The following is a 24,416-nucleotide window of genomic DNA, read 5'->3' as shown; positions in this document are numbered from 1 at the left end:
TCTGCTCAGGGAAGGAATCAGGCCCACTCCCCCTGCCGGCCCTGGCAGTGACTCCTCAGGAACCTCCCCAGCTCCTGGTTCATTCTTTCCACCTGCCCGTTAGACTGAGGCCTGTACTTGGAAGTGAGGCTGACCGTGACCCCCAGCTTCTCCATGAAGGCTTTCCATACCCGTGACGTGAATTGGGGGCCACGGTCGGAGACGATGTCCTTCGGAAGCACTTCTCCGCTTTGAGCATTGGCTAATCCATAAGGCAGTGCGTCCAAGGAGAGGGTGTTGTCTCAGCATGCCAACTCCATCTGGACCTCTTTGCACAGTCCACCCTCCTGAACAGGGTGCGGAATGCCGGCTCATTCCATCCGCTGGATTCTGCCACTGTCTGGAAGGGGGCGTACTCCTCAGGGGTCTGGCCATCCTGCCGTAGTTGGAGTAGGCACTCATCCACCTCTCTGCCCTCCAGGTGATGATCGAAGAACCCCACTGAACAGAGCCATGAGCCTCTCATAGGAACCCAGCTCCTCCTCTCCTCTCTCTCAGACGGCCGTAGTCCACTCCAACGCTCAGCACGGAAATAACTGTGGCAACCTTGGACCTCTCAGTGGTGTGGGCTCCCATCTGATGAGCGAAATAGAGGGAGCACTGGAGTAGGAAGCCACGGCATTTGGATGGAGTCCCGTCATATTTGTCCTGGAGGGACAAACAGGCATCGCTGACCTGCGCGGACTGTTGGATGGGCTGGGGTGCTGGCTCGACTCGTGGTAGAGAATCCTCCGCTATTTGGAGGTGACGCCCCTCGGCTAATGTAGAGACGTTGAATGTGGAGGATCTCATCCATAGCCGTCCCCAGTTGCGCCAGCTGGTCGTGGTGTTGGCGAAGTAGGGTGCCTTGTTCGCCAACCATTGAGGAGATGTCTTGATTACCTGCGTCTTCAATTTGATGAGGCAGTATATTCTGTAACGAAGACGCAGGGAGTCAGGAAGCAGGTGCAGTTGGTGAGTTTAATAGTAACGAACACAAAACACAAGCAGCATCTGGACATGATAACAGAACCAATACTGCCTGATGAGTAATGCTACAGAGTGCTAGATAAAGGGGAAGTAATCAGGGTAGTGATGAAGTCCAGATGTGTGCGTAATAATCGTTGCCAGGTGCGGTGGTTAGTTAACTGGTGACGTTGAGCGGGAGTAAGCGTGACACCAATGCACTGTTACAGATATCTTTATATAATCAAATCCATTTTATTTTATTTTAAGCTAACAAGGGGTAGGCCTGTTCTTTTTGCCATTTTCATTAAATCAAAAGTAGGCCTATGGCATACCCTCTCACACCCCCTCAATTTGTGTCTTGGTTTTAACTTAACAGCCCTTCACTGACATGGAGGTAGGCTATTTAAAGAATGTGTGGTGGGTGGAGGAATTAACCGACAAATCTATGGATATAGCAGCCTATAGTCCAATTTCATATGTCAAAGCTAGGCCTACCTCTTATTTCTTCAATAGGAAGAAATAGGCTCCAACACAAAGCCCTCTTGTTGTTAGTCAAGTCTAATTAAAATTAAGACTGAAATTAATGTCTACTCAAATTTGCCTACTTTCAGCATCACGAGCTGCTATTTTGCGACACGCGCGGTGTGGTCAGCATGTTAGGGTTGGAATATCCATTGCAGTGTGTAATGCAGCCTAGTTTTATTTACACCATCCCAGCAGCTATCTTAGAAATATAACTTTGCTCTGCGCTTCTCCCAACATGCACTTTGTAGCATATAGGCTATAGATCATTTGATTGAGATCACCAGGCCTGGAATTTCGTGATTTTAGAGGCAAGGCCATTTGGCCTTTTAGAGGCCAGGGCACGAAGGCCATTAACCAAAATAGACAATTACATGTTTGAAAACCAAAAAACAATAGCTATACTCTGAAGAAAAACAAAAATGTATGTACATACATCATTTGCCTACATGTCAAAGTGTAGGTGATAGCCTATGTGTATTGGCTACAGCCTGTCATGTCCTGACCAATTCTGACATGAAGTGCCTGAATTTTTATTTATTACATTTCTACGAATAGGCTGAACACCAGTCATGTTTGACAAATATAATGTAGGATCATTATTAATATCTAAAGGCTTGATTCTGTCAGCAAACTTAAGGCACTTTTCTTTCAGATAGGAGAGACAGGCCAGTGTCTGTTACGCACTGCAACATCACTCACCTTGCAATATGTGCAGAGGCAGTCAATTTTATGATACCATTTAACCATCAAGGTAATTGTTTAAAACCTGGATGTTTTTTTGTCATTTTATGAGGCTTGGCGTACCGTGTTCTGACCATAGGAATGTTAAGGGGATAGAAACACTTCCTCATATGCCATTGAAACCAGTATTTATCTCATGTTCTCAACTTTCTTTTGTTGTCCAGCAGCCAAATACACAATCCTAGTCATATTAACAACCCATGCTTGTTGTTGCGTCTTTAGATCTTTCTTCTTTCTGAAGGATATTTTCATCTCTGTCATATGAAACCGCTGGCATTTGCAGTGCAAGAACAGATGCATTTTGGAATATTTGCTTTTCTAGTTTACTGCCATGTGCACATTGCTGTACTTATAACGTGAAGAAATAGCCTAAAATGTTATCAACATTTTAAGCTCAACGTTCTGATCTGTTGCATCAGCCTCATTGCTTTCAAAAGGTTTTTGGATCTAAAGTGGTTGTATGGAATATTTATTTTCAAAAGCTGAAGAACGTATGCACATCCAAGTACATTCCGCAGGTGCTGGAGTTGTAGGCAAACTTATGGAAAACAGAAAGGAATATTTATTTTTCACACAGAAGGACAAACGTGGATGTGGATGTCGATTAAGGCAGCCCCTGCACAGCTCTGATTCAAAGGGGTTGGGTTAAATGCGGAAGACACATTTCAGTTGAAGGCATTCAGTTGTACAACTGACTAGGTATCCCCCTTTCCCTATTCCTTAAACTGACCAATAGAATGAAATGAAATCAAAGTTTATTTGTCACGTGCGCCGAATACAACAGGTTTAGACCTTACAGTGAAATGCTTACTTACAGGCTCTAACCAATAGTGCAAAAAAGGTATTAGGTGAACAATAGGTAAGTAAAGAAATAAAAACGACAGTAAAAAGACAGTGAAAAATAACATTAGCGAGGCTATAAACAGTAGCGAGGCTACATACAGACACCGGTTAGTCGGGGCTGATTGAGGTAGTATGTACATGTAGATATGGTTAAAGTGACTATGCATATATGATGAACAGAGCGTAGCAGTAGCGTAAAAAGAGGGGTTGGTGGGTGGCGGGACCCAATTCAGATAGCCCGGCACACAATGCAAATAGTCTGGGTAGCCATTTGGTTACCTGTCTTATGGCTTGGGAGTAAAAACTGTTGAGAAACCTTTTTGTCCTAGACTTGGCACTCCGGTACCGCTTGCCATGTGGTAGTAGAGAGAACAGTCTATGACTGGGGTGGCTGGGGTCTTTGACAATTTTTAGGGCCTTCCTCTGACACCGCCTGGTGTAGAGGTCCTGGATGGCAGGCAGTATAGCCCCAGTGATGTACTGGGCCGTACGCACTATCCTCTGTAGTGCCTTGCAGTCGGAGGCCGAGCAATTACCGTACCAGGCAGTGATGCAACCAGTCAGGATGCTCTCGATGTTGCAGCTGTAGAACCTGTTGAGGATCTCATCTCTGATGTGGACACCAAGGAACTTAAAGCTCTCAACCTGCTCCACTACAGCCCTCTCGATGAGAATGGGGGCGTGCTCAGTCCTCCTTTTCCTGTAGTCCACAATCATCTCCTTAGTCTTGGTTACGTTGAGGAATAGGTTGTTAACCTGGTCTCAGAGCATTTCGTATTATTCTGTATGTAAATCCGAGACACTCCATTAGTATATGTTATGTTTCGTATGGTATGTATTCATTTGTAGATGTCCAACACCCATTTTGTATATGTTACGAATTACAATTCGTTAGCTAGCTGGCTATTGTTAGCTAGGGTTAGAGGTTAGGGTTAAGTTTAGAAGTTAGCTTAAAGGGTTAGGGTTAGCTAAAAGGATTAAGGTTAGGGGAAGGGTTAGCTAACCTGCTAAGTAGTTGCAAAGTAGAAAAAAAGTAAGTATTTGAAAAGTTGCTAATTAGCTAAAGTTGTCTATGATGAGATTCAAACTCACAACCTTTGGATTGCTAGATGTTTGCGTTATATACCCAACCAATCACCATTCTTTCATTTTTGCCTTATTAAAGGGGAATTTCACCCTGGCTCTGCCACAGCATATAGTTGTTACTATATTAACAACATTAAGTTTTTATCATAAACATCACATTTATCCAAACCATAAGCTAGAACTAGCACATTTTAATTTCATTAGTAGAATTGGTAGTTGACTCCGTGTATTCATCTGCTCATAGTGAACCACAAAGTCTGGCATTAATAGCGAATGCTGACGTTGTCTACTTCGAACGACCAACACACAGTAACCTCAACTTCTCTAGGCAAGATTTTTTTTGAAAGCGTTTGTTTTTCACTAATGTTTGTCATGCCTGTGTTGTGTTAATTACAAACAAACGTGAAAATTAGTTATCTTTCACCGTTCTACCTACCAGAGATTACCCCCGAGTCTGCCAGTGGCTTGCGGCTATCAAGAATGCTGCAGTGACAAAATAATTTCAGTGGGATTTTCAGGCTGAACTGATAGGGAATCCATTTCGACAACAGCTGAGAAGTGATGCATTCACCATCTTTTTTTCCCCCTCACAACAAAACAGAATATTCTCAATTAGCGGGAATCTAATGTTACCTAGCTTGCTAGCCTAACTGGACTAGCTGGGTAAGTTGCAGTCCTGTATTGAACTCTGAAAGCCATTTATTTAACCTTTATTTAACTAGGCAAGTCAGTTAATAAGAACAAATTCTTATTTTACAATGACGGCCTACCCCGGCCAAACCCACCCCTTACCCGGACGATGCTGGGCCAATTGTGCGCCGCCCTATGGGACTCCCGATCACAGCCGGTTGTGATACAGCCCGAGATCAAACCAGAGTCTGTAGTGACGTCTTTAGCACTGAGATGCAGTGCCTTAGACCGCTGCGCCACTCGCTAGCTGATCAGCTAAATCATATAGCTTTCTTTTTGTGTACACACTGTCAATCAATTTCGCATATGCCATGGTAGTCACTGCTAGATTGGTAGCTAGACTGGTAGCTACCTGAAGCAGAGTAAACATGTTTGTTTGTTCTATCTTTGACCGACGTTACCTAACGTAAGCTAGCTAATGTTACCAAATAATAGTCATCTCAATTTGGTAGCCATCTAAAACCCTCCGTTACTAAAAATAGAATTGTTGATATAGCTAACTCACTCTCTGTTTGTGTATTAGTAGCAATGATGAATGTGTATGAATCGTCTATCGTTGATTAGTTCGTTCTCAGCCAGTCTCAGCTGGCTAGCAATGTTGCTGCCAATTTAGTAACGCTAGTTATCTAACAGCAAGCTGACCATATGGAAATGCCCATGTTAGCTATGCTTACCTAGCCAGTCTAATAGAGATTAAATTGTGTATTGTTGTATATTTTGTTGTAGGTGGTACAGAATCTGATTCCACCAACATGCGCTTCCAACCCCTAACTCTGCACAAAGTAAATTGGCCAAAATATTTACAAGCTGACGGCTAAGATAGCTCAATTTACAGTAAGCATGATATAAATATGAAATGGGTAGTGTTTGTATGGTTTGTGTTATGGGGTTACAGGTGGTTAGAGGTAGCCTGAGGACAACAGAGTACCTTCCAGACCATGTAATCAATTTGGTGTTCCCCTTTCTCTTTTAACCTTTTCTTTTTGTAAAACTCAGGTTATCTGGAGTCATTCCACAGTGCCCTGCTGAAAAATACCTTAACGGGATTGATTTGACAACACCCAGTGAAATAGCAGCGCGCCAAATTCAAAAACAGAAATACTTATAATAATAATTCATAAATTATCTTACACAGGCATCGGCTGTATGCGCGGTGAGGTCCATTGCCACTTTTCTGGCTGTCTTTGACGGCTATGAAGGAAACCGACAAAGCCGCCCTATTGAACGCCTCCATCTCTGACAGCGGTCTCTTCAGAAGCGGGAAGCTTGAGGAGGAGATGAAGCAGCAGTCTAGACACCTGCCATTGGAGGGGCGGGGCCCGCTCTCCACCGTCTCCAGTAGACCCGGGTCTACGGCCAGATGGAGAGCCCGTTGAGCAGCAGCACCTGGTGTACCGAGAGCGGGCCCCACCCCTTCGGCAGCACCAGAGAAGACGGCAGCTCAACCGACAGGAGAGGTGTTCATTTTGTCACCCTGGCAGCCGAGAGGCAGTCAGAAGAGACGACGACCATGACGGGACGAGAGGGAGAGGACGGAAGAGAGTGCAGCACTTCGTGTGACGGCGCCTACTGTTCATCCCCCACCCCTGCAAAGGGACGGAGGAGTCAATGTGTCTTTTGTTAATAAAGAATATGTTCCATCTGACTTTGTCACAAGAGGAACCTCTTTTCCATAACAAAACAACATTCCTTCTCTTTTTATCTCTCACCACTCTGCATGTAGCACAGCCCACAATGAGTGCATAGCTGAGCACACACAGAAGGACGTTGTGAGTGGGAATGACATGAGGAAAGCAAGATGGACGCTCTTAATGAGCCGTCATGCTATACCTCATAAAAACCCTACACTACACACTCTTAGGAGTGAAGTAGCTAAGGGTTTAAAGAGCAGCTGCGTACACAACCCCATGTTGGGCCGATGACGCAATCGCTGTCATGAGGCAGACGCCTCAGTTAGTGTAGCTGAGACCCATGCTGCGTTCACGGAGGGCTGGAACCACAAGGTTACACGTATAACCGAAAAGTCAGCGCCCCCGATTCTCACAGAACGCGTTAGTATTCCCTCCCCCTTCCGAAGGGGGCCCACCCTGGACTGTCCCACCACTTCAGTGTTGGGGAACAGTAGCGACTTGGGCCATAGAGGAATACAGGTCCTTCCTACTGTCGGTACAACAGCTTCGCGCTCTCCCGCTCTCAGAGCACTATTGGGAGTGGCAGCGAAGCCAGGAGAAGAGGGTGCAGCTATGTCAGATGCTGGAGAACTCCCTCGTTTTCGGGTGTGGTGGAGACGGTGATGAAGACGCCAGAGAAAGTAGCCGCTCTTGTGAAAGAGATTATGGGACTTTTGGCAAAGGAGGAGGTCACAGTAGTTCCCCAAGAGCAAAGGAACAGCTGGCTATATTCGCCCTATTTCCTAGTGCCAAAAAAGACCGACCTAGGCCAATATTGGATTTACGCACTCTCAACGAGAGTAGAGCCAAATGGCCCTTCCGAATGCTTACGACAAAACGTCTACTGGAACGTATTCACAACAGGGACTTTTGTGTAAGCATAGACCTAAAGGACGTATACTTTCATGTGCTAGTACATCCGCATCACAGGACGTTTCTGCATTTCGCCTTTCAAGGGGTGGCTTACGAGTATGCGAGAATGCCATTCGGGTACGCCCTGGCACCTCGCACCTTTTCCAAATGTGTGGAGGCGTCATTGGAACCGTTGTGCCGTCAGGGGATAAGAATATTAGCCTACCTAGACGACCTACTGGTCTTGGCCCCGTCAGCAGAGCTGGCGATCACACACGACACAGAGAGTGATTCATCTCACACGTCTGGGGTTCGCTGTGAATTGGGAAGAGTGCGCCTTGGCCCAGTCAGCAGATTGTCTAGCTGGGATTACATCTAGACACTGTGACTATGAAGGCTCGAATTTCAGATCCTCGATGGGCTGCTATCCCTAAGAAGGTTTTATACGAATCACATGATGACGGCGCATTCCGTCATTACACTTTTGGGTCTCATGTCGTCTGCCCACTCCGTGCTTCCGCTGTGACTTCTGCACATGCGAGAACACAACGATGGTTTGCCCAACTACAACTGGACCCAGTGAGGCATCGTCATCGGTTGTTGATAGTTCCCCTCTCGCTCAGAGCGGACCTGAACTATTGGAGAGACCCTTTTGACGCAAGGGATCCCAATAGACAGAGTGTCATCCTACATTCCAGTGTACACAGACACTTGTCTTACTGGATGGGGAGGGACATGTCAGGCTCGGGCAGTCGGAGATGTGTGGCCTCCCTCGGGACATCACATCAACTGCCTGGAATTGGAGACAGTTCTACTAGTTCTGACCCACTTCATGTCTACCCTACGGAGCCACGACGTGCTGTTTTGGTCGGACAACCGAACTACAGTAGCCTATATAAATCGCCAAGGGGGAGTCAGGTCTCCTGCACTCCACCGCTTGGCGGAGGAATTGTGGCTGTGGGCTCACGAGCACCTTCGCTCGTTGACAGCAGCACACATTCAAGCCTGTCAGAACGTCTTAGCAGACCTCATGTCTCGAGGGGGTCCCCAAGACGATGAGTGGCAACTGCACCCCGACGTCGTTCTCCAAATATGAGAACGCTTCAGGAGAGCCAAGGTGGATGTGTTTGCATCACGTGTGAATGGGCAATGTCCCCTATGCCTTTCTCTACGAGCCCAGGATGAACCGCCACTATGGATAGACGCTTTTGTGCACCAGTGGACAGATGTTCTCCTGTACGCATTTCCACCGCTCTCCTGCATTCTCCCACTGCTAGCCCACGTGAGAACAGGAGGGCTGTCAATCATATTGATAGCCCCCGATCGCCAATATGGCCAATTCCACTTCGAGAGGACGCAATGTCTTAGGCGGCAGGCATGACAGAGCAATTGCCTCTAATTGGCCAGCCACTGAGGGTCTGGCTCCTGAGAGGGACAGGTTAGAGTGCCGTGGGTTATCTGATTCGGTAATCATAACCATACAGGGCTTGCGTGCCAGTTCCACATACAGGACGTATGCCAGCAGATAGAACGTGTTTTCACAATGGTGTGCCACAGAGAATGTGCTGTCAGGTTGAGAGTGTGCACTCTTTCCTACAGTTCATGCTTGACAAACAGCGCTCACCTGCCACCATCAAGGTGTTTGTCGTAGCGATTTCACCTTGTCATGAGGGGTTTGGCAGAGACACCGTCTTCAGTCACCCTCTCGTGAAACGGTATCTATTGGAAACGTCTACAATTCCAAGTCTCTCATCGTTGCCGCTTGCTATAGACCACCCTCTGCCTCCAGCTGTGCCCTGGACACCATATGTGAATTGATTGCCCCCCCATCTATCTTCAGAGCTCGTGCTGCTAGGGGACCTTAACACCCCGGCTTGATGCCCTCAATCTCACACAAATTATCAATGAACCCACCAGGTACAACCCCAAATCCATAAACACGGGCACCCTCATAGATATCATCCTAACCAACTTGCCCTCCAAATACACCTCTGCTGTTTTCAACCAAGATCTCAGCGATAACTGCCTCATTGCCTGCATCCGTAATGGGTCTGCGGTCAAACGACCACCCCTCATCACTGTCAAACGCTCCCTAAAACACTTCAGCGAGCAGGCCTTTCTAATCGACCTGGCCCGGGTATCCTGGAAGGATATTGACCTCATCCCGTCAGTAGAGGATGCCTGGTTATTCTTTAAAAGTGTCTTCCTCACCATCTTAAATAAGCATGCCCTATTCAAAAAATGTAGAACCAGGAACATATATAGCCCTTGGTTCTCTCCAGACGTGACTGCCCTTGACCAGCACAAAAATATCCTGTGGCGTTAGCATCGAATAGCCCCCGTGATATGCAACTTTTCAGGGAAGTTAGGAACCAATATACACAGGCAGTTAGGAAAGCAAAGGCTAGCTTTTTCAAACAGAAATGTGCATCCTGTAGCACAAAGTAAAAAAAGTTCTGGGACACTGTAAAGTCCATGGAGAATAAGAGCACCTCCTCCCAGTTGCCCACTGCACTGAGGCTAGGAAACACTGTCACCACCGATAAATCCACTATTATTGAGAATTTCAATAAGCATTTTTCCACGGCTGGCCATAATCTCCACCTGGCTACCCCTACCCCGGTCAACAGCCCTGCACCCCCCACAGCAACTCGCCCAAGCCTCCCCCATTTCTCCTTCACCCAAATCCAGATAGCTGATGTTCTGAAAGAGCTGCAAAATCTGGACCCCTACAAATCAGCCAGGCTAGACAATCTGGACCTTCTCTTTCTAAAATGATCTGCCGAAATTGTTGCAACCCCTATTACTAGCCTGTTCAACCTCTCTTTCGTATCGTCTGAGATTCCCAAAGATTGAAAAGCTGCTGCGGTCATCACCCTCTTCAAAGGGGGAGACACTCTAGACCCAAACTGCTACAGACCTATATCTATCCTACCCTGCCTTTCTAAGGCAGGGTCGAATCCCACCTTACTTTTTCCGCTATGCAATCTGGTTTCCGAGCTAGTCATGGGTGCACCTCAGCCACGCTGAAGGTCCTAAATTATTATCATAACCGCCATCGATAATAGACTGTGCAGCCGTATTCATCGACCTGGCCAAGGCTTTCGACTCACCACATTCTTATCGTCAGATTCAACAGCCTTGGTTTCTCAAATGATTGCCTCGCCTGGTTCACCAACTTCTTCTCTGATAGAGTTCAGTGTGTCAAATCGGAGGGCCTGTTGTCCGTACCTTGGCACTCCTATGGGGGCTGCCACAGGGTTCAATTCTCGGGCGACTCTCTTCTCTGTATACATTAATGATGTCGCTCTTGCTGCTGGTGATTCTCTGATCCACCTCTACGCAGACAACACATTTCTGTGTACCTCTGGCCCTTCTTTGGACACTGTGTTAACTAACCTCCAGGCGAGCTTCAATGCCATACAACTTTCCTTCCGTGGCCTCCAACTGCTCTTAAATGCAAGTAAAACTAAATGCATGCTCTTCAACCGATCGCTGCCCGCCCGCACCTGCCGCCCGTCCAGCATCACTACTCTGGACGGTTCCGACTTAGAATATGTGGACAACTACAAATACCTAGGTGTCTGGTTAGACTGTAAACTCTCCTTCCAGACTCCATTAAGCATCTCCAATCCAAAATTAAATCTAGATCGGTTCCTATTTTGCAACAAAGCATCCTTCACTCATGCTGCCAAACATACCCTCGTTAAACTGACCATCCTACAATCCTGCGACCTTCGGCGATGTCAATTTACAAAATAGCCTCCAACACTCTACTCAACAAATTGGATGCAGTCTATCACAGTGCCATCCGTTTTGTCACCAAAGCCCCATATACTACCCACCACTGCGACCTGTACGCTCTCGTTTGCTGGCCCTCGTTTCATACTCGTCACCAAACACACTGGCTCCAGGTCATCTACAAGTCTCTGCTAGTTAAAGCCCCGCTTTATCTCAGCTCAGTGGTCACCATAGCAGCACCCACCCATAGCACGCGCTCCAGCAGGTATATCTTTCCCTTCCAGTTTTCTGCTGCCAATGACTGGAACGAACTGCAAAAATCACTGAAGCTGGAGACTCATATCTCCCTCACTAGCTTTAAGCACCAGCTGTCAGAGCACTGCACCTGTACATAGCCCATCTGTAAATAGCCCATCCAACTACTTCATCCCCATACTCTATTTATTTATTTATCTTGCTCCTTTGCACCCCAGTATCTTTACTTGCACATTCATCTTCTGCACATCTACCATTCCAGTGTTTAATTGCTATATTGTAATTACTTTGCCACCACGGCCTATTTATTGCCTTACCTCCCTTATCCTACCTCATTTGCACACACTGTATATAGATTTTGTTCTACTGTATTATTGACTGTATGTTTGTTTATTCCATGTGTAACTCTGTGTTGTTGTATGTGACTGCTTTGCTTTATCTTGGCCAGGTTGCAGTTGTAAATGAGAACTTGTTCTCAACTAGCCTACCTAGTTAAATAAAGGTGAAATAAATAAAAATACTTTACTATTAAACCGGTCACTAAAGTTGATAGGATATTGAGGCATCATATATCTGCTGAGGCAGAGTAATTGGCCTATATTCTGTTATCTGCCCACGAATCATTGGCTCTGCCTATGGATTGAGTGTGGTGGGTTACACTGAGAAAGCAGTGAGCATGTCTCCTAAATTGGTTCAGCCTGTACTCAGCTTGCTGATGTGAAGGCTAGAATTAAGGTGGGAAACACAGGACTAATGGACAGGGTTTCCATCAGGTCCGTTTTTTCTTTTATTAGGACTGCATGACATGACTCCTGGCTGGGTGGCACAGTAGAGGCATGTGTTATATCCTGCCCACAAGTCTATGACTGTGTTTTGGGTGGAGGGATTAGGGATATAGTTTCTGTAATTGGTATTACAGTACTATTAGACCAATCTTAATATCAAGAGTTGAGTTAATCTATCTGTTGTACAGATTAGTATGGCTCATATTCTGTTATCTACCCACTAGTCATTGGCTTTGCCTCGAGACTGAGTTGGCGGATTAGACCGATGACGCAGTACAGTCTGTTTTCACAGTATGTTACTGTACTGTGCGATTTGGTCGCAGCCATTGCTGGGCTGACCTTTTCATTAAGGTGGGAAGTGTTCGGCTCGGCAGGGAGTACATTTTCAACCTCCTAAGGGGGAAGAGTGTTTGGACCATTGTAAGTCTTTAGTGATTTGGACACAGAGGAACTTGAAGCTCTCAACCTGCTCCACTGCAGCCCCATCGATGTGTATTGGGGCGTTTCCTGTAGTCCACGATCAGCTCCTTGGTCTTATGGATGTTGAGTGAGAGGTTGTTGTTCTGGGACTACACTGCCAGGTCACTGACCTCCTCCCCGTAGGCTGAATCATCATGATCAGGCCTACCACCATCGTGTCGTCTGCAAACTTGATGGTGGTGTTGGAGTTGTACATGGCCATGCAGTCATGAGTGAACAGGGAGTACAGGAGAGGACTAAACACACAACCATGTTGAGGGTCAGCGTGGCGGAGGTGATGTTGCCTACCCTCACAACCTGGGATCGGCCCATCAGGAAGTGCAGGATCCAGTTGCAGAGGGAGGTGTTCAGACCCAGAGTCCTAAGCTTGGTAACGAGCTTGGTGTTGAACGCTGAGCTGTAGTTAATGAACAGCATTCTCACATAGGTATTCCACTAGGTGGGGCAGAGCAGTGTGGAGAACAATTGAGATTATGTCATCTATGGATCTGTTGGGATCGGTATGCAAATTGGAGTGGGTCTAGGGTGTCTAGGATGGTGGAGTTAATGTATGCCATAACACGCCTCTCAAAGCATTTCATGATTACAGAACTGAGTGCTACAGGGCGGTAGTCTTCGTGGAATGAAGCCTTAGAGTTATTGGGGACAGGAATGATGGTGGTCATCATAAAACGTGGGGATTACAGACTGGGACAAGGAGAGGTTGAAAATTACTGTGAATATGCCTGCCAGCTAGCTGTTCTGCGCATGCTCTGAGAATGTGCCCTGGAATACCGTCTGGCCTTACGGATGTTGACCTGATTAAAGACCTTTCTCACGTTGGCCTCGGAGAGCGAGATCACCCAATCATCTGGGTCGGTGCTGGCCCTTACACCCGGCACTACGTTGTTGTTCCAACGCGGGTGAAAGCGCATTGGTTATAAAAAAAAATACTTGTTGTCATAAATGCTATGGCAGCAACATGTCATACTCTTTTTTTCCAGACAGCATCAGATACATGAGCTACACATACAGAGACCGAGGGGTGCTGTTTCCCTCAAATCGGATGATATCTACAGTGAGATTCAGCTACTTGCAAATTGAAGGGAAATTATGAAAACACAGGAGATGAAAGACACATCATTTTATAATTTTTATTGGTCAAATATTTGGGGAAGCCTGGCTTCCCTTGGCATCCATGAATTCTCGCCACTGAATACGGATATGCATCTGTTGGGTCACAGATACCTTAAAAAAAATGTAAGGGCGTGGATCAGAAAACCAGTCAGGACACATCTCCTTCGCATAGGGTTGATCAGGCTGTCGATTGTGGCCTGTGGAATGATGTCCCACTCCTCTTCAATGGCTGTGCGAAGTTGCTGGATATTGGCAATTGTGTTCATTTTCCGTAGCATATGCCTGCCCATACCATAACCCCACCGCCACCATGGGGCACTCGGTTCACAACGTTGAAATCAGCAAACCGCTCACCGACACAATCTGCCATCTGCCCGGTATAGTTGAAACCGGGATTCATCCATGAAGAGCACACTTCTCCAGCGTTTCAGTGGCCATCGAAGGTGAGCATTTGCCCACTGAAGTTGGTAACAACGCCGAACTGCAGTCAGGTCAAGACCCTGGTGAGGACGGTTTCTGACAGTTTGTGCAGAAATTCAGTTGAGCAAACCCAGTTTTATCAGCTGTCCGGGTGGCTGGTCTCAGACGATCCCGCAGGTGACAAAGACAGATGTGGCAGTCCTGGGCTGGCATGGTTACACATGGTATGCGAGTGTGAGGAAGGATGGAAGTACCGCCAGATGGACGAACTGCCAAACGTACTGCCAAATGAACATTAAATTCTCTGGCAACAGCTCTGGTGGAAATTCCTGCAGTCAGCATGCCAATTGCACGCTCCCTCAAAACTCGATATCTTTGGCATTGTGTTGTGTAACAAAACGGCACATTTTAGAGCGGCCTTTTGTCATCATCAGCATAAGGTGCACCTGTGTAACGATCATGCTGTTTAATCAGCTTCTTGATATGCCACACCTGTCAGGTGGATGGATTATCTTGGCAAATGAGAAATGCTCACTAACAGTGATGTAAACATATGTGTTTACAAAATTGGGAGAAATAAGCTTTTTGCGTGCAATTTTAGGGATCTTTAATTTCAACTCATGAAAAATGGGATCAACACTGTAGCGTTTATGTTTTTGTTCAGTCTATAATTATATTCAGCCCAAGGGCACAGCGGTCACGAGGCATGTATTTCTTTTAGGGGGCATTCTGGCCATGCAAGGGGGCATCAACGGTATGCCACCGGGAAATTCGAGGCCTGGAGACCACACTAAATAGCCTATATTGCGCGCCCATTGGAGAATCAGGAATGACGTGTGGCATCAGTTTGTAGTCCTAAAACCTGGAAATGAGTTACCTCTGGTTCATTCAACCATCCCTATGTGGAAAGGTTTTGGGATAAATGTTGAGAATAAGGTCTGTGGTTAACACAGGCATTAGAGATATTATGTTTTGTTCTGAGATGTCACTTAACATAACCTTTATGAAGCCTTTGTGCTTTTCTTATTACATAAATGCTTCAAAATACACAAAAAGTGACTTTACCTGATGAAGAGTCGCATAGACAAAACCTATAAGATCTCCTAAGCCTGTGTTTACTAGGCATTTATCCAAAAACTACATTTCCCCAACGAGCCATGGTGGAGTTAGTACCTACAAAAAGACGCCATTACTATTTCTTGTTGGCGCATGTGCAATAACTACATTCGTCCTTGCACTCTTTCTCAATACAATTTTTTGAAACTTTGGCAAAGGGTAAAGTCTACAAAACTTAGTCCACTGTTCTTAACAGATTTTGGTTTTCGAAACAGAACTGTATTGAGATCAAATGTTTCATCGATGAGAACATTTGGTGGTGATTTTAAATGCCAGCCAGATGCTTCAGATTTATACATCCGGTGAAACATTTGTCTCATTGTTCCATCTGTGTAGTTGCTGCTTTGGCTGACACCATGGGTATAATCATTATGCCGATTCGGTTGCAAAACCTTTTGCAACTCTATTGAGATCAAATGTTTCAAATACAACTCCTTTTGCAACTCTATTGAGATCAAATGTTTCAAATACAGATCAAATACTTTTGAGCCATGCTCTTGAAGTCTTCCTGACTTGAGTTCACTGTGTTAGTCACGTGGGTCGTGCGTCAGCCAGGCTAGCTGCTGCTAGCAGTATGATGAGAAATGAATACCCCTTCACTAGTTGAAAGTCATCTTTTATTGCACAATAAAATATCACATACCATGTCTTGAGTTAAGTGATTGGTCCACATGGGGAAATTGGACCTAGTTCAACAAAAAAATGTAATCCACAACTGTGAATGTTGCCGATGTCAGACAGTACTTTTGTTTTGTAGCATGATATTCCCACAATGTAGCTAGAGCTTCAGTACACCCATTTAGTGAACACTGGCTTTGACTGCATGAGCCGAAAATGAATGTCCTAATCTGTCAAAGGTCCTTATTCAAGCAGCTGTTGAACAGAACCTTGAAGCGTGCATGCATACACACACAGTCAGAGTGGTCTGCCATCTCTGTAACTTGGATTGTGGCAATTGTCAGGGCCTATATAACCAGCATGTCCAGGCATGCAATCACAACACACACAGCATGGTATTGGCAAGCCAGAGCCTGTATATTTCCCCTGACGTGCAAATACTTTACAGAACTTATGTATAGGGTCTGACACCTAGTGTCTGACCTGACAGCAGAAATAGGTTATAGTACAATTCAGCCCAAAGTTCACACGGATACAACTGACCCTATACCAATGACCCACAATCTATGGCACGTTAAGTGCATTACACTTTTTTCAGGAAATCAAGTTGTCATTTGTTTTTTCAACTATTCTTGCCGCAGGTGATGGCAAAAAGATACAATACACATTCTACAATTTGAAAAGAGCCAGCAAGCCTTAGAAGCGGGACTGTTGTCCCTCTGAAACCTTTGACGTTACAAACCAGGCATAAACATGAAAATGCTTAGATAAGACTTGTACAATAAATACATATGAGATACATGCTTGAAATCAATCTGACTTTACTATAAATTACCAAAGACTAACTGAAAAGAAAACACAGTAATAACATTTTCATGACATGAAGACTGAATAAATATTAATTGACCTTCAACTGCACCAATTAGTTGTTTTTCCAAGTTTTCACATACAAGCAAAGTAATAGGAAATAGGTGTGGGCTGGTGTGTTGATGAGATTTTAAGATTGATCAATTAAACTAACGAGTTGGATATTATTCGTTTCCCCAAAACAGTTTGCTTGTCTATCTGAAGACACATTGCTCAGAAAATGTCAGTGGAATATTGGATCCAACATGCTGAATATGTCTACAATTGGATGATCATAGGTTAACATCACATCCACTTCAGTTGTATACATACTGACCTCCTTACAAAAACTGAAGGCCTCTTATGTGAATATAAGCATGTGAAAAGCTTGTCGTTTGAGTGAAATAAGGGGCCACTCATCAGACATGATCAATCAGGAATTGCATGGTATCCTTCACATTGATTACATGAAATGAGATTTGAATACGTTCAGGGATGTTTATGCATTAGTGACTTCGGCCTGGATATACAGAGCATTCGGAAAGTATTCAGGCCTGAGTTTTCCACATTTTGTTACGTTACAGCCTTATTCGAAAATTTATTCAATTGTTTTCCCCCCCTCATCAATTTACACACATTACCCCATAATGACAAAGCAAAAACAGGTTTTTAGAAATGTTTGCACATTTATAATAAAAAAAAACAGAAAAATCATATTTACATAAGTATTCAGACCCTTTACTCAGTACTTTGTTGGAGCACCTTTGGCAGCGATTACAGCCTAAAGTCTTATTTGGTATGATGCTACAAGCTTGGCACACCTGTATTTGGGGAGTTTCTCCCATTCTTCTCTGCAGATCCTCTCAAGCGCTGTCAGGTTGGATCGGGAGAGTCGCTGCAGATATTTTCAGGTCTCTCCAGAGATGTTAGATTGGGTTCAAGTCTGGGCTCTGGCTGGGCCACTCAAAGACTTATCCTGAAGCCACTCCTGCATTGTCTTGGCTGTGTGCTTAGGTTAGTTGTCCTGTTGGAAGGTGAACCTTCGCCCACTCTGAGGTCCTGAGCGCTCTGGAGCAGGTTTTCATCAAGGATATCGCTCTACTTTTCTCTGTCCATCTTTCCCTCGATCCTGACCAGTCTCTGTCCCTGCTGCTGAAAAAAATCCCCACAACATGATGCTGCAATCACCATGCTTCACCGTAGGGATGGTGCCAGGTTTCCTCCAGACGTAACGCTTGGCATTCAGGCCAAAGAGTTAAATCTTGGTTTCATTGGTCTGAGAGTCCTTTAGGTGCCTTTTGACAAATTCCAAGCGGGCTGTCATATGCCTTTTACTGAGGAGTGGTTTCCATCTGGCCACTCTACCATAAAGGCCTGATTGGTGGAGTCCTGCAGAGATGGTTGTCCTTCTGGAAGGTTCTCCCATCTCCACAGAGGAGTTCTTGGCCACCTCCCTTACCAAGGACCTTCTCCCCCGATTGCTCAGTTTGCCATCTCTTGAAAAGTCTTGGTGGTTCAAAGCTTCTTCCATTTAAGAATGATAGAGGCCACTGTGTTCTTGGGGACCTTCAATGCTGCAGACATTTTTTGGTACCCTTCCCCAGATCTGTGCCTCGACACAATCCTGTCTCGGAGCTCTAAGGACAATTCCTTCAACCTCATGGCTTGATTTTTTCTCTGACATGCACTGTCAACTGTGGGACCTTATATAGACAGGTGTTTGCACCTTTCCAAATCATGTCCAATCAATTGAATTTACCACAGGTGGACTCCAATCAAGTTATAGAAACATCTCAAGGATGATCAATGGAAACAGGATGCACCTGTTGTTGCTTTGTCATTTTGGGGCATTCATTATGTGTAGATTGATGATGAAAAAAATACATTTAATCAATTTTAGAATTAGGCTGTAATGTAACAAAATGTGGAAAAAGGGGTCTGATTACTTTCCATATGCATTGTACAAACATGTAATCAGCGGAAGTTTGACAAATGAGGAAAATATCAAACCTCAGAGGCACTGATGAGAAAAGTAATTTGTTGTTCTCCATATTGTGCTTTTTACGATTGATTGAGTAACTTTTTGGAGTATGAATTGGACCATGAAAACAACATTGGAAGATTATCTCATAACAATGCACTGACTGATGCCACAGTAGGTCCAAATCCTGGTTTTGCATGTATGCATACAATTGAAGGGGCATTTTAAAACAAACAAAATACTTTGCTATATATAATTTCCAATATGGAGATGTAACAAAACATCTATATATAAAACACTAGCTAAATAAGGCATTTTACTTTTAATATAATCAACAAAGTTTAAAAAAGAAAAAGTGTCATATTTGGTGAAAGTTTGGCAAAGCAAAACAAATAAATTATATAGTAAAGTTGTGACAAGGCAAAAATAATGTAGTTCGACAAAGAAAGGTGACGCTAAAGCAACACGAGCTAGAAATACAGCTCAACAACGAAATGTCCCCCACGGGCCAGGTTGTATAAGTGTGCACGCACACAAATAAAAGATTAATAGACAGAATACAGGTAAACATTCACTAAAAGGACACTGTGCAAAAAATTGTTTTCATATTAGAAAACAAACAAAATGTGAAGTCAGAAGTTGTTACGCTTAGAAGCGAAGTCTTAAACATAACCCCCCCCCCCCATAAAAAAAACAGACCCTGTTATGAAATTTAGATTAAAATCTGCTTTTGCATCCATTTAGTGTAGTACAGTACAGTATACCCAGCAAACCGGGAAGATTTCCAGAACATTAGCAAAGATTCCCATTAAGTTCTAGTTAGGGTTTTATCTATTATTAGGATGATAACATCCCAAAAACATTATTTTAATGTTTTTGGGATGAATGAGAACTCAACGTTCTGGGAATGATGAGAACTCAACATTCTAGGAACCTTCTTGCAACATCAGGAGAATGTTTTATACAAACATTGTATAATCCTCAGCATAACTGTACAGATTTAGTCTTATGAGAACATTTGCCGCAACCTAACGAATGTTCTGGGAACTTTCACAGAACCAATTTTTGTTAAATACAAGAAAACACGGGTACTGAAGCTAGTAGCTATTTGCCCCAATATGTCGTAAACTAAAAATGTGGTGTGCTTGTAAACAAAAGTAACAGCAATATACAGCTAAATAGATTTACATTTAAAAAAAATATTAATATGAGCTAGTCTACAGGAGTTTAAAATGCATCTGAGGAAAGAAAAGGAGACCACGAACCCTTTAAAACAACGAGGCACTCTGCGACTGCTTTACACACAGTATCTATCTGATCAAATGACAAACTTTTCCTTAACACAGACAGATGGTAATGGACAGATTCATTTAGCATACCCCCCTCTCCCCTAGAGTACCCTCTGTGTGCTTGTCCCTCAAGGGTGAGGCACTGGCTCTCAACAGAGCCCTCTGTGACAGATTTGTCTATGGCACCTCTTCACTGCTCCCGCACTGGCGCAGCTGACCAAGTCCCAAGCTATTGCCCGCCTAATAACATGACTAGTCCCATTGAGACTGGAAATAGGTCATCCTTCAAAGTGACTGTGTGAGAATAACATTTAAAAAAACATTATCAAACCTCAGGATTGTTCTTTGCCTTCTGTTTAAAAAAAAATAAAAAAATAATATTACATATATATAATGTTTTTGTTGTACTCAATGTGTTGTCTTGATCGGGTATAGTAACATTGTTTTCTCTAAATTTGGCAAATCTTTTCTTTCTTCTTTTTTTTTTTTTTTTTTTTTACAAAGCAGCAACAATAAAACAAATAGGGATGGACAAAAGCTGTGCTATTAATAACTTATTTGCAGCAGTTGTGCTAAAACTCAAACTTGGGGCTGCAAGTTACCTTGCATACATTGCTTTTAAAATTATATAATTATTAATTATATTAAACACATTTTGAAGGACCTTCAATTAAAATTGCCATTGGTTTCAGGCTTTTGGATGTGAAACAACTTTATTCATATAATCCTGTTAACACCAAGGAAACTGGGGGGTCAGTAGTCCCTGGACAGCTACATCATTCTGGGTTGTTCATTAGGCAACAAATAGATTTTAAAAAACGGCCATACAGGGAGGGAATACCTGGACTTGTCCGATAAGAAACGCGAATTTTCATTTTCCATTGCAAAATGTTTTACAATGTTTTCCCATTGCGTGCCTTAATGAACACAACCTAGCCCTACACTGTAGCTGCCTTTGAACCCAAGAGTGCTGTCAGCATATTTTGGTTGGGAAAAATATTTACACAGCCTCCTTCTCAGTCAAATAGGCCCCCAGATTCACCTTTTAGCAACCAGGACATACATCGCTCTGCCATTTTCTGTTTGCTAAGATTCTAATAGTTTGTCTAATTTCCATTTACGTGACAAAACAAGCAATGTATTGTGTACAGAATCATTGATCAATCTAAACCGCTGTAAAATATACACTACCGTTCAAAAGTTTGGGGTCACTTAGAAATGTCCTTGTTGAAAGTAAAGCAAAAAAAATTGTCCATTAAAATAACATCAAATTGATCAGAAATACAGTGTAGACATTGTTAATGTTGTAAATGACTATTTGTAGCTGGAAACGGCTTATTTTTATGGAATATCTACATAGGCCCATTATCAGCAACCATCACTCCTGTGTTCCGAAGGCACGTTGTGTTAGCTAATCCAAGTTTATCATTTTAAAAGGCTAATTGATCATTAGAAAACCCTTTTGCAATTATGTTAGCACAGCTGAAAACTGTTGTCCTGGTTAAATAAGAAATACAACTGGCCTTCTTTCGATTAGTTGAGTATCTGGAGCATCAGCATTTGTGGGTTCGATTACAGGCTCAAAATGGCCAGAAACAAAGAACTTTCTTCTGAAACTCGTCAGTCTATTCTTGGCTAGTGTGGGAGGCCCCGGTGCACAACTGAACAAGAGGACAAGTATATTAGAGTGTCTAGTTTAAGAAACAGACGCCTCACAAGTCCTCAACTGGCAGCTTCATTTAATAATACCCGCAAAACACCAGTCTCAACGTCAACAGTGAAGAGGCGACTCCGGGATGCTGGCCTTCTTCTGTTTCTCAAACTAGACAATGTAATGTACTTGTCCTCTTGCTCAGTTATGCACCGGGCCCTCCCACTCTTTCTATTCTGGTTAGAGACAGTTTGCGCTGTTCTGTGAAGGGAGTAGTACACAGCGTTGTACAAGATCTTCAGTATCTTGGCAATTTCTCGCATGGAATAGCCTTCATATCTCAGAACAAGAATAGACTGACGAGTTTCAGAAGAAAGGTCTTTGTTTCTGGCCTGTAATCGAACCCATAAATGCTAATGCTCGAGATACTCAACTAGTCTAAAGGCCAGTTTTATTACTTCTTTAATCAGAACAAGTTTTCAGCTGTGCTAACATAATTGCAAAAGGGTTTTCTAATGATCAATTAGCCTTTTGAAATAATAAACTTGGATTAGCTAACACAACGTGCCATTGGAACACAGGAGTGATGGTTGCTGATAATGGGCCTCTGTACGCCTATGTAGATATTCCATAATTATTATTATTATTATTATTTTTTAAATCAGCCGTTTCCAGCTACAACAGTCATTTACAACATTAACAATGTCAATACTGTGCTTTTATTTAAAAAACAAGGACATTTCTAAGTGACCCCAAACTTTTGAACGATAGTGTACTTTCAATAACCAAAAATGTTTTATTTCCAGCTGTTTGAAGCTGGTGTACAAAACAAAGTAAAATACGCAAAAACAAAACTTAAGAACAGGGAGCATAGAAGTAGCGCACAGAACAGATCTACCGCTTCTTAGACTTGCTTTCAATGACAGCTCTATAACTCACATTTCTATGTGAATTTGGTCAGGTTGCCCAAAAAGTTACATATTGCAGCTTTAAAGTGCCACGATCATGATGCAGCAGACCGCCAAGGCTGCTTGATCTGTGACAACCATGTAATACTGATTAGCAGTTCCTCCCTTCTGTCGCTTGCAAGTGTGTGTTTGCATGCAGGAGTGTCCATCACTTTCATGAAGTTCTTGAATGGAGCATGTGTGGGTATATACAGTATAACATAATCACAAGTTTGCTACAGGGCAGGAGCTCTATAAACATTAAGTGGATAATAAAAGTCTTTACAGGAACATTAACTTACACACCACAAACTTTACACTTTTGCACGGTAAGAAAGAGGGAGAAGTCTATTGTGAATCCTGTACCCCCCTTGACTCTCTCTCCTCCTCATCTCCGGGTAGTTTTTCCTCCTCCATCACTCTATTCTCCTCCGTTTCTCTCTCCTCTTCAATGCTCTTCTCTGGGTTGACCTCTGGAGAAGCATGGGAGTCGTGTCCCGTGACCTCCTCCTGAACGTTGTCCTCCATCTGATGCTCCCTAGCCTCCGACCCGGCCTGGTCAACCGTGCTCTCCCCAGTCTGACCATCGCTGGGTGTTTTCGGAGGCCCACTGTCCGTCTGTAAGTGGCTGTGGCTGCTTGCCTCCTCCACCACCCCTTCCTCCCTTGTTCTTTTCTTCTTCCTCTTAGGGCTGCCGGAGGACTCTGTGGGTGGCATGCCTGGCAGCGCCATGATGCCCCCGTGTGGGAGGAACATGTGAGGGTACAGCAGTCCATGGGACAACCCTGGAACAAGGAAAGGGTTGAAGGCCAGGTGGCTGCCACTGCTACTGCTGACGCCACTGCAGCTGCTGGCCGCCGCAGTGGTGATGGCTGCGATGCTGTGGCTGCCTATCGCGCCTTGCTGCTTTTCCTCTGTCGACTGCTTGTCCTCCCTCTTTCTCTCTCCGTCAGACTGCATGCCGGAGCCATCTGCTTGTGTGCTTGAAGACGCCTGGCTGGGGCCTCGTGAGGGGCTACTAGCCGCGGAGGAAGCCGTAGTGGTGGTAACTGCAGCCGCTGAGGAGGTGGGAGCGGAGCTGGTGGGCGGCTGTCCCATCAGCCCCTGAACACTGAACATGTGGGGGGCGCCATGTATGCCGTGGAGCATCATGGGAAGCATGCTCAGGCCGTTCTTGGCATCTTCACCAGCGGACACGGCGAAGCCATGGGGGAATCCCATCAGGCCCGTGAGTGGGATGCCCTGGACATTGCGGAGGTTCTGGAGGCTGACCAAGTCCATGCTGCCGATCAGGCTGCCGTTCATGAAGAGTGGGCCCATGGGTGACTCCGAGAGGAGGGGCTTGGGCATCTCACTGCGAGGACGACGGCCCCGGCGGCGGGGCCCCTGGTCGCGGCACACGGGCTCTGTGAGTATGCGGGTGAACTTTCCCTCGGGAAGAAAGCCCTGGAAACACAAGGCATTAGCTTGAGGAAAATGCAGGAAGTGTTTTGAAGGACATCTGTACTCTTTGTAAGGCAGTATGTTCTGAGAACTGTCTGTACTACTCAAGATGTTCAAATGGCAAATTAAAAATGGCATTCTAATGAAACTATTTGATGAGACACTTGTGTGGATGAGAGAGAGTGAAAATTCCATGCTACTCACAGAGTGTTTCACAACATCTGCCCAGTCGGGTGCCACGTAGTACTCAGTATTCGCATCCAGCCATCGGGAGAGCTCCTTGATTGCTGGAGCCATAGCACCCCCAAGCTACAGAACAGGAATATACAGCCCT

General features: G+C 44.5%; 1 protein-coding gene across 8 annotated transcripts in view; it reads right to left on the bottom strand.

Annotated features, from left to right (window-relative positions):
- Nucleotides 1-15,907: 15,907 nt before the first annotated feature.
- The window catches only part of chd6 (chromodomain helicase DNA binding protein 6), a 156,010-nt gene continuing 147,501 nt past the window's right edge, over nucleotides 15,908-24,416 (bottom strand). For all 8 annotated transcript variants that reach the window (XM_070444300.1, XM_023983761.2, XM_070444224.1 and 5 more), the window contains 2 exons: nucleotides 24,287-24,391; nucleotides 15,908-24,085 (listed from right to left, as the gene is read on the bottom strand). In XM_070444300.1, coding sequence (XP_070300401.1) covers nucleotides 22,988-24,085; nucleotides 24,287-24,391 — 1,203 coding nt within the window. In that variant the 3' untranslated portion in view covers nucleotides 15,908-22,987. The remainder of the gene's footprint in view (nucleotides 24,086-24,286; nucleotides 24,392-24,416) is intronic.

The sequence above is a fragment of the Salvelinus sp. IW2-2015 genome, linkage group LG1, assembly GCF_002910315.2.
Source record: "Salvelinus sp. IW2-2015 linkage group LG1, ASM291031v2, whole genome shotgun sequence".
Taxonomy (NCBI): Eukaryota; Metazoa; Chordata; class Actinopteri; order Salmoniformes; family Salmonidae; genus Salvelinus; species Salvelinus sp. IW2-2015.
The sequence above is the reverse complement of the archived record's forward strand: the minus strand, read 5'-3'. Positions and strand labels throughout refer to the sequence as shown.